Source organism: Alexandromys fortis, unplaced genomic scaffold, assembly GCF_014885135.2.
Source record: "Alexandromys fortis isolate MF-2015 unplaced genomic scaffold, M_Fortis_MF-2015_v1.1 scaffold_298, whole genome shotgun sequence".
NCBI classification, from domain to species: domain Eukaryota; kingdom Metazoa; phylum Chordata; class Mammalia; order Rodentia; family Cricetidae; genus Alexandromys; species Alexandromys fortis.
This window is the reverse complement of record NW_026068198.1, coordinates 489,153-500,653: the sequence shown is the minus strand read 5'-3', so window position 1 is coordinate 500,653 and position 11,501 is coordinate 489,153. Positions and strand designations below refer to the sequence as shown.

The following is an 11,501-nucleotide window of genomic DNA, read 5'->3' as shown; positions in this document are numbered from 1 at the left end:
ATCATTCCTTTCCTTCCAAGGTGCACGTTCCAGTAAGCAATTCAAGGTGTCAACTATGATGGCAAGTGTTTTTATGCACTGAGCCGTCTTGTGAGCCAGAGTAACTAATTTAACATAAAATCATAAATAACCATACCAGGGAAATGAGAAAAGAGTAATATAAGTGCATGCTTATTTTCATATGCTATAATATAAAAGGACTTGTTGGGAGCAGTGAGACCCCAGATCCTGAATTTCTTGTAAACAAATTGTTTTTTCCTGATCTGAGTGCCTACAGCTGCTCTGAGCACAAGCCCTTCAGGAGTTCCTGATGGCAGGAGAGTGGTTTCTGGTGGGTTTTGGCTGGGACGTGGCTATCTCTATATAATCTGCCCCTGAACACAGTAAAGGGGGCATTCTTAGGGAATTCAAGGATAACCCGTTTTGCTGTCTCTCTGTCAGTGTGTGTTTGGGTATTTTAACCTCCAGCTCTCTTGCCCAAAGCTCATGAACCTTGCCCAAAGCTCATGAACTGGGTGCCAGCGCACAGAGCACAGACACAGGGGTTCGGTGAGCGGGCAAGGACTACAAAATATATAAAGTTAATAATGTTTAAGTCATAATATATTTTTAAATTAAAGGAAATACCGCCCCCCAAACTCAATTAAACAACTATTGATATGTGAGTTGGGACATGTTTGAGACAAATGATTACATTTTCCTGGGATTGTGTTTTGATTTTAGCTTAGCTGATATTTCAAACACATATAACTAATAACTTTGAAAAATCTACAATTAATAATTAAAATTAAAAGGCAACATTATTTATAAATTTAAAACACTTAAAATTTGTTTATATATGTATGTATGTATATGTTTCTGCTTGACAATTTTATACACGCATATAGCATATTTTGATAAAAGCAATACCCTATTTTTTGCCCCCCAATTCCTCCTCTTTCCCTTTCCACTTTTTCTTTTTATTTATTTATTAAAGATTTCTGCCTCCTCCCCGCCACCGCCTCCCATTTCCCTCCCCCTCCCCCGATTAAGTCCCCCTCCCTCATCAGCCCAAAGAGCAATCAGGGTTCCCTGCCCTGTGGGAAGTCCAAGGACCACCCACCTCCATCCAGGTCTAGAAAGGTGAGCATCCAAACTGCCTAGGCTCCCACAAAGCCAGTACGTGCAGTAGGATCAAAAACCCATTGCCATTGTTCTTGAGGTCTCAGTAGTCCTCATTGTCCACTATGTTCAGCAAGTCCGGTTTTAACTCAGGCTTTTTCAGACCCAGGCCAGCTGGCCTTGGTGAGTTCCCGATAGAACATCCCCATTCTCTCAGTGTGTGGGTGCACCCCTCGCGGTCCTGAGTTCCTTGCTCGTGCTCTCTCTCCTTCTGCTCCTGATTTGGACCTTAAGATTTCAGTCCGGTGTTCCAATGTGGGTCTCTGTCTCTGTCTCCTTTCATCGCCTGATGAAGTTTAATATTCAGGAGGTTGCCTATATGTTTTTCTTTGGGTTCTCCTTCTTATTTAGCTTCTCTATGATCTCTAATTATAGGTTCAATGTCCTTTTTTTATGGCTAGAAACCAAATATGAGTGAGTACATCCCATGTTCCTTTTTTTTGGGTCTGGCTTACCTCACTCAGGATAGTGTTTTCTATTTCCATCCATTTGTATGCAAAATTCAAGAAGTCATTGTCTTAAACTGCTGAGTAGTACTCTAATATGTATATATTCCATACTTTCTTCATCCATTCTTCCGTTGAAGGGCATCTAGATTGTTTCCAGGTTCTGGCTATTACAATCAATGCTGCTATGAACATAGTTGATCATATACTTTTGTTGTATGATAGGGCCTCTCGTGGGTATATTCCAAGAGTGGTATTGCTGGGGTTGCACAAGCTTGCATTCCCACCAGCAATGGATGAGTGTACCCCTTTATCCACAACCTCTCCAGCAAAGGCTATCATTGATGGTTTTTTTTTTTTATTTTTTGCCATTCTGACAGGTGTAAGATGGTATCTTAAAGTTGTCTTGATTTGCATTTCCCTGATCGCTAAGGAAGTTGAGCATGACCTTAAGTGTCTTTTGGCCATTTGAACTTCTTCTGTTGAGAATTCTCTGTTCAGCTCAGTGCCCCATTTTATAATTGGGTTGATCATTTCATTAGATGCTGAAAGAGCATTCGACAAAATTCAACACCCCTTTATGATAAAGGTCTTGTAGAGATTAGGGATACAAGGCTCATACCTAAATATAATAAAAGCTATTTACAGCAAGGCGACAGCTAACATTAAATTAAACGGAGAAAAACTCAAAGCCACCCCACTAAAATCAGGAACATGACAAGGATGTCCACTCTTCATACCTCTTCAATATAGTGCTTGAAGTTCTAGCAATAGCAATAAGACAACATAAGGGGATCAAGGGGATTTGTATTGGAAAGGAAGAAGTTAAGCTTTCGTTATTTGCAGATGATATGATAGTATACATAAGCAACCCCAAAAACTCTACCGAAGAACTCCTACGGCTGATAAACACCTTTAGTAATGTGGCAGGATACAAGATCAACTCTTTCTAAGTTCTTGTGTTCATTTCTGAAAATCTACTAAATCTCCTTACTACTTGCCAGCATGGGCCTGGAGCACTGGAGCATTGGTAGCTTCTGAAGGGCTTCATCCCTGAAGAAAACCTATCATCCCATCCCTGGTAGCCACCAATTGCCAAGAGCTCCTCAGATCAAAGTAAAGATTAATGAGTTTCCTATCTGTCTATGCTGGCATTTGGACTGCCTTGGTCTTGTACAGGTTTTGTGCATGCAATCACACTCTCTGTGAGTTCATATGCGCAATGGCTCGGCTGTGTTTCACAAACGTGGCAGACATTGCCTATCTCTGGCTCTTACAATCTTTATGTTCCCTCTTCCAAAATGATATCTGAGACATCATAGAAGAGGTATAATATAATTACTTTACTGAGAGCTGAGGATTGCAGTATCTTATTCTCTTCACGTTGACCAGTTTCCTTGACAGATAATTATATGGCTCTGACTTCTCCATCATCTTGGAGTCTCCACTGAAACCCAGGCTTCACTTTCATAGTTTCTTTCCCATGGTCTCACAGCCTCTTGTCCACTTAGCAACTTCACACAGGCAGTTTTCTGTCACAGGCTTCCTGGTCTCAATGACTCTGAAACTGTAGAGAAGGAATACATAGCCTCGTTGCCCTTCCATTCTACATAACTCTAATGCCAGCACCACATGAACAACACTTCCAAGTTAGTATATCTGCTTGGTATAGATGTTGGCCTCCTAAATCACATTAGCAGCAGTTTTCTATTTTTTATTCAGTTGCTTTCTAGGAACAGAAAACACCTCATGTAGTCTTTCAAAAGATGGAAGCTTATCTGGGCAGGGTAGTGCCATAAGTTGGCCCTACCCTTTGTCAAGTGCAGAACAAGTCTGTCCTTAATAGCACTAATTTCCTGAGCATTTATGCCTCTCTTCCAAAAAAGCCTTGATTTTAACACTAAGTTTTCTAGTGCCATTTTTGTCTCCAAACTGTACACTTGCTCTCCTTCATGTGTGCCTGCATAAAGCTAAACAATAATAATTATATAACAGATTCAAAATTATGCAGTTCTGAAATTTCCTCAGCCAAACAGATTAGCTCACTACTTTTTAAATGTAGTGTCATTTAAATTCACAAGATAAGGGCTGAAGGGTAGACATATCATTTGTCAAAATATCACATGAATGTCCTCTAGCCGAGTTGTTAATTTTGCTTCCCTCTGAAACTTCTTGAGCCAGATTTCCACAGTCTTCATTACACACAGCATTTCTGTTTTCAAGCTCTTAATAGAAGCCCCATTAAACTTTGCTTACAGAATTAAACTGTTTTTCTAGTACAAAGTTACATTCTTCCCTATTCCTCCTAAAACATAATGCTCAGGGACCTCACAGTATATTCCCAAACATTCTCTAATCTCAGAGCTCTTGGAGATGTCTTTTTACTAAAGTCTACATTCGTTGTAACCAAATATGTATTTAATACTGTACTATTTATGCCTCTCATAGCCCTCAATAAATTTGTTGAATGAATATAATGTAGCATAACTTCATTTGGATTGGCAAGGTGTCTCAGCAGATAAAGGTACTTACCACCAAGCTTGACAAACAGAGTTTTATTGCAAAAACTCCCATCATGGAAGGATGGGAGTAATCAGCTCCTGAAAGTTATCTTCTGACCTCTACATGTACAGAGTGGCAAATGTATGTACACAGACACATACATAACCAAATATAAAAATACTAAGATATGGGTGTAGTTTCTCTGAAACTTATAATAGAAACAATTCATAGCACACTTCCTATTCCTCTGGCTCTTACAATGAACTACAGAAAAGTAAGGAATGCAGATAATACAAGAAATAGTTTCTTATAGAAAATATAAATAGAAAAGCATAACAAGTGGTTGTCTAATAACAAATGAGTAGCCCTGAAAATATATGCATGTAAGTAACATTTTATTGGCAGAATAGGTTGTGTTTATATATTTAGGAATACACACCCATACATACACAAACGAGGAAAGAAGAGAAAGATAGAAGCAAAGAGAGATGAAGAGAAATAGAGAAGAGGAGAGAAAAGGAAGGGGATGAAGTTTACTCATTTTTTCTATAATATATTCTTTTTAAAAAATTTACTTATTTATGTATATGCATGCTCTATTCGCATATACACCTTTATTTCAGAAGAGGGCATCAGATTCCATTATAAATCATTACATGCCACCATCTGGTTTCTTGGAATTGACCTCAGGACCTCTGGAAGAGCAGCCAGTGCATTTAACTGTTGAGTCACTACCAGACCCCATGTTATATAATTTAAGCACTGGATTTAGCACATAAATAAATAAAGGATAAAGCAGAAGAAGAATTATTGGAATAATTGCAGAAGAATGTTATGACAAATATTAAACAACAGCAAAAATTTATAAGTGGGTTGGAAATATGGGTCAGTCATTATACATATGAGAAATGGATTCAAATCAAAGAAGAACGTGCAAAAATAGTAAAGTTTTAGAAAACTTCTAATTTTCTAGGGGTAGTTAAATTTTATCTAGTAAATAACTGTTGCATTTAGTCCTAATTTTTAAACATTGTATTTTCCTTTTCTGGAAAGACAAAAGCTAAGAAAACAATCTAGATTTTCTCTCTATTTTTGGTCTAGTAACTCCTACTTTGTCTATTTTCTTGCATTCATACAATGACACATTTTAAAATAGAGAATTGTGTTTAACATTTTAAAATAAAATAAATATGAATAAGTTATTTCAGTATATAGTTTGTTAATCTTCCTCCTGGGAGTAGCGATATGTTATTTACTTTTAAGGAGCTGTTTACAGTTCATTATCTTATGAATTATGTATTTTTTTAGACAAGGAAAGAAAATCAAATCTAAATTCTCTAGGTGATGCACCCTAAATTTATTCCTCTTAAACCTAGCAAGATATGCCTGCAGATACTACTTTAGCCTTAAAGAACAAAATATTTCTAGTAATGACTGACATTTTTCTTCTCAGCAATCAAGCCATAAAGATGCTAATTCATAAAACTACTTCATACCCTGTGTATACATTTGAAAACAAGGATAAGAAGTCTAAATTTTCAAAATGATCCTTATTCTCTTACTTTACAAATAATTAATGATGTTACTGCCTAACAAATGGGTGGGAATAGATAATTTATTATATAAATTTTGCTCTACCTTGGAGATACAGAATTTACAATGTCAAAGGCTCTCAGAATAATAAAGAGAAAGTAACTTCTTCTGTGTCATGTCTAAAAATGACCATCTCCAAAGTAAGAGAATGAAAATGCAAAAATGCATGAAAGTATACATTTAATAAAAAATATAAATGGGACTGTATTTGAACTAACTGAGGTTAAAAAAAGATAGAGACCACTACACTGATTAAGTCAATTCAAACTATAAGAATCCTTTAATTTTGCCTGGTGGCCAAGAGTGTGATAATGCCAGAATCTCTCGGTACTAAAGCTTAAGGGAGCAGTGTTTATAAAGGCAAAACTTACAATTACATCAATATTAGATGAGGCTCAGAGTAACCATGTAACACTTGTTGACAGAACATAGCTATTTCAGAAACTAAGTGACAATTATTTTTGACATATATCTTCTTCAGTTATTTTAAATGTTATTTTGGTTAATAAATCTGTAAGATCATCAAGGTCATTGAAATATGAAATCTGTTGTGAAGTCTGGCATGGCTGTGGAGAGTAGAGGGCGAAGAAGTGTCTAAGCAAACATAAGATGGAATAAGTACAAGTTGACAATTATTTTAGGCACATGGAATTAAAGTAAATCGGTGAGTCAATGCTAGCAGTTTATATACTATATTTGGTGACTGAATAAAGCATATTATAGGAATTTTGGTCCTAAAAATTGCTGAATTAGATATCTTGAAGTTTAAAATGTGGAATACTTTTTAGACTTTGTTGTCTTTGAATTATGCATTATCTTATTTATCAACAATTATTAGATGCCACACATCTTAGTCTTTAAAGTTCACACTTTAAATTCAATACCAATACCTTATGATGGAGAGGGAAGGTAGAATATATGAGCAAGGAAGATCAAGATCATGATGGAGAAATCCACAGAGACATCTGAATTAAGCTCATGTAAACTCAGAAACTCAAAAGTGACAGCTATGGAGCCCCTCTGGGACCAAAGTAGGTGTTCCATATGTGGGAGATAGTGGTGATGCTTGGATTATCTATGAGGGACCTGGTAATAGGACTACGGTCTCTACCTGGCACATGAGTTGGCTTATTGGAGCCCATTCCCTAAGGTGGGATGACATTCTTAGCCTTAATGAAATAGGGAGGAGCTTGGTCCTGCCCAAACTTAATTGCCATATTTGTTGACTTCCCGTAGGAGGCCTTATGCATTTATGAGGAGTGGATGAGGAGTGGGCTGGGGAGGAAATGGAGGGAAGAGCAGGAGAAGAGGTGGTGGATGGAATATAAACTGAAATTTAAAAAAAATTAAAATTTAAAAATATTCTAAAAATGTGTTGCAGGAGGTAGGGGCCATTTGTTCATCCCGGCCACTTGATCCAAAATAATCATACAGAAACCATAGTAATTAAATCATTGCTTGGCCCATTAGCTCTAGGTTCTTATTTACTAACTCTTACATCATAGTTTAACCTGTCTCCATTAATCTGTATATCACCACGAGGTCCTGGCCTACCAGCAGAATTTAGGTAGGTCTATCTCCCGAGGCTCCATGATGTCTCCCTCTCTGCCTTCCTTCTTGCAGTATTCAGTCCAATTTTCTCCTCCTCCTGTGTGCTAGGTTTATCTCAGCCAGCAGTTGGGCAAAGTATTTTCTTTGTGGGGGTGTTCACAGCAATCTTTCGGGGGCTCTTGTTTCATGAAACCATATTGGTCTGGAAATAATCCAGAGGTTCTCATCTTCTGTAAAAACAAGAAAAGAACCTATTTTCCAAAGCAACATATCCTTATATCCAAATTTGGAAGTCATGATACCTTTGTAATATACATGCTGGTTTAGCTTAGCAGCCCATACAATGAATTTCTCTCTGTACTTAGCTCCTTCACAGTCAAAAAAAATCAAAGAAAACACAATAATATACATAATCCAGACACTATGTGAATTTTTCATCTTTACATGGCTTGTATTTATTCTATTACTTTTTAATAATTATTTTATTATCTTTACTCCTTTAATCCATGACTATCTGTACTCTGTCTTCTTAAAGACTTTACCCTTTAAAAAAATTTACTTCTTTGCCAACTCTCTATACTCTTTTACTTCTTTCTCCCAAGCCTATGTATGTACATTTATCAAAAACTGTGATCCATTTAGTGTTCTTTTATATCTAAATCTGTCCTTATTGTGTTATCTGCCATTCTTTACTATTTTGAAGAGCTTTTAAAATGGTAAACAGCTTAATTACAGCTGCTCTGAATGCTTGTTCTGCTTCTCACCACTTTCTTTTTTTTCCTTTTGAAAAATATTTATTGAGTATAAATAAATGCCCTATACATTAAATATCAAGAAATATCCATTATTCGTTACAAGTCAGGCTATAATACCGAGGGAACCATGGGATCAAAATAGCAACTAATGATCCAGTAGTGACAGTTCATTCCAATGTTGGACAGAGTAATGACTTGCTCACATGACACAGCAAAACCTATCAAAAACCCATCACGTAAACCCACCTATAACACCACAATAGACAATGGTTCTGAAGCATACTATGGACAGTCTCAATCTCATTAATAATCACTACCTTATCAATGTATCAAGTCACACTGAGACTGCACTTACACTACCATTAAGTTTAGTCTCACCCCCTTGTTTATTCCAAATTATTAATGATGAAAATAGGACATACAAAGTCAAAGACTTTTCAGTTAGTCTTTCTTAAGGAAAAAGAAAAAGAATTAAATCTAAGTAAAAGACAGCTTCCCTCAAGCAATGACTCTCTTAACGGAAAAAAATTAAGATACAGGAGCAGTGTAATCAGCTTTTCCTTCAAAGAAAGGAAAGAGATATAAATCTCTTTGGCAAATTGGGAAATATCTCCTAGTCCCAGAATCCGTATTTTCGTCTCATGTGCTGGAATGCTGCAGTCTAGGAGGCTGGAATCTGTGGTAGTCCGAACTCATCCACCAGCACGCCATCCTTGTTCTTTGTGTCAATGGGAACACCTTCTGGAATTGCAGGCCCAGAGGCTGCTTCATCTAAGTAGGAACTGTCTTCATCAGCCAGAAGCTCATAGCCCAGTGCATCCAACTCTGCTTCCAGGTCGTCCTCATCTAACTCTGGGGTGCCGTGGCTGCGACTCAGGGCTTCCTGGATTTCATTTGCATCCTCCATCATATCTTCCAGCTGGTCTTGTAAATCCTCAATCTGTTCAATTTTGACTTGCGTGTATGCCTTCTTCATTTCTTTTACTCCCAGTTTCATGGCATCCACCGTGGTCCTGGTGTGCTTTAGAGACTGAATGGTGTAGTTAGCCTGCTCCATGTTAAAGGACTGCTGGGCAAGGTTGTCTCGCTGCTGTTCATACATCTGCTTTTGCTCTAAAACCCTCAGGGCTTTCTGTTTGACCATGGTCTTTGCAGGACCCTCTCTCTTCTTCTTCATTTGGTCCTTATATTTCACTAGTTCCGTATCCAACCGGGAAATCTTTTTGTCAATGGATTCTGCCCTGCTATCCACTGTCCCAATGCTGTCAGTCAGGCTAGGCGGCGGCGCCTTAGGTTTTGCTTTTCCGAAGAATCGGTTCATCTTGGCTGGCGGCGAATAAACCCAAAACCTTCTCTCCACTTTCAAAATTGAGGAGGTACCATTACTGCAAGATCTGCGGCCACCAGGTCAGATCTGCACTCAGCACTTTTATTCTGAACATGAGTATGCAGTACATATAACCTTTATATCTCAGTAATAGGTGCTGCAGGAAATATCTTTGTGTATGGAGGCAGGAATCTGCTATGCTCTCCTGATTGTGCATGCCTAGCAGTCCTGATCCTGTCACCTGCCCAGGCAGGGGGCACTGAGCTGTTCTTAGCTGCTTTCCTCCTGACCCTGAGTGGGCACACAAACACTCAGGCTCACAAATGCCATTGAAATGCTCTATGCTCCATAGCTGGAGTTTGCACTGGCGACACAGACCAGGAAGTTGCATTTTAAAACAGCATGTCTTTTTTTCCCCCTGCTAAGGATGAATTAGGAAAACCTCTCTTAAAGGAGACATGCCTCTGCTTGCTTCTAGCAAACAAAGCCCATCCAAGAAAATGCCGCTAGCAAACCATGCTTAACTCTGTTCTTTTGTGTCTCGAATTATTTTTTACATGAATTAGTCCACTACGTTGGTATGCCAATTGCTGCAAGGAGGCAGGGGTCTCTTGTTCCTCTCATGCATTTAGCCCTGAAACAATCACATAGAAACCATACTAATTAAATGACTGCTTGACCCATTAGCTCTAGCTTCTTATTGGCTAACTCTTACATCTTAGTTTAACCAATCTCCATTAATCTGTGTATCACCATGAGGTAATGGCCTACCAGCAAAATTTTGGCAGGTCTATCTCTAGCAAGTCCACGGCATCTCCCTCTTCATTTTCCTTCTCCCAGCATTCATCCCATATTTCCCTGCCTGCCTAAATCCTGCCCTATCAACAGGCCAAGGCAGTTTCTTTATTCATTAACCAATAAAAGCAACACATAAACAGAAGGACTTCTCACACCAAAAATGCACATAAAGCTTTGATCATTATGCATGTAACATCTAGCCACTTGGAGCAACAAAGACAAAAGAAATTTAATATTCTTCATCATGTGCATTATCCTTTAAATGGTATGAATTATGTTTAAGATAAGATTTTAAAGCAAACCAATGGGTTTAAATGATTTCACTAGGTCCACTGTGCATGTTTTAAGCTTATAACAAGGGAATGAATAATAAAACAGATTTACTTAAAAGATCTTGCTAATGAGATCCGAATATACTAAGTATTTTGACCATGCTGTGTTACTAATAATACCGGTAAAACTTGGATTCAACTTGAAATATCTATTTTTCATGTTTGAACCCATTACCACCAAATATCCTTCCTTTCAGTCACACATTCAGATAAAAAGAGAAATTTGAAACCAGAAATGTATGTATATATGACTGAATATAAATATGGATGCAAATGTTGTTATAAACGAATATAGCTATATGCCACTACCTCTATTTTAAACACGAAGAGTGATTATATGCTATATCAATTCTTATATGTGCTCTTTTATTTCAATTTTTTGTAAACTTTCAGTACCTTGCATCACTAACTAGATTTCTTCCTGTCTTTTCTTGAACTATTTTCTTCACGAGGATAATTGCTTCTTGTACAATGAGCAACCAACCCTTCCCTGAAATAACTGAAAAGACCCAAGAGACAGATTCATAGTCAGAAGCCTAAGGTGTTAAAATACATTTGGGACTTCAATTGAGGTTGAACGTTAGAGCCCTAGGGGATTGATACATCTTATCAGTTTTCTTTGCTTTCCTTTTCTGCTTATTCTTAATAAATGGCAAGGGATTCCATAAGTATGTGCCCAGAGCAACTTCAAAAATATTGCAAAAAAGAGGTATATTCTTAGCCTCATATTTTTATTGTTAAATGAAAGTGAAAATACAAGCTGAAATTGCCAAGGGCAACATAAATACCTGTAAGAAAAGTTGCATAATTATGTATATGTAAATTTAGAATAATGGAAGATTCCTTTGTATATTAGAATTATACTTTTCTTTGAGAAAAGTTACAGAGCATTAATATAAGATACAGTCACAAAATTCAGATTAGTAATTGGTTACAGGAGAAATAATAATTGTAATAATAAAGTCAGATGTGTTTGGCATGAGAAGATTGGCCCTTACATTTGTATGAAAGGAATCAACTCAAGTCTATGTGAAAT

At 37.4% G+C, this 11,501-nt stretch overlaps 1 protein-coding gene across 1 annotated transcript; it reads right to left on the bottom strand.

Annotated features, from left to right (window-relative positions):
• Positions 1 to 8,554: 8,554 nt before the first annotated feature.
• LOC126493040 (charged multivesicular body protein 5-like) lies at positions 8,555 to 9,349 on the bottom strand. The gene has a single exon (XM_050129787.1). The coding sequence runs from the start codon at positions 9,327 to 9,329 to the stop codon at positions 8,670 to 8,672; it is 660 nt and encodes a 219-aa protein (XP_049985744.1). The 5' UTR covers positions 9,330 to 9,349; the 3' UTR covers positions 8,555 to 8,669.
• Between the last annotated feature and the right edge of the window lie 2,152 nt (positions 9,350 to 11,501).

Coding starts and splice junctions, on each gene's coding strand:
- LOC126493040 (XM_050129787.1), bottom strand. CDS start 9,329: ATGAACCGATTCTTCGGAAAAGCAAAACCTAAGGCGCCGCCGCCTAGC.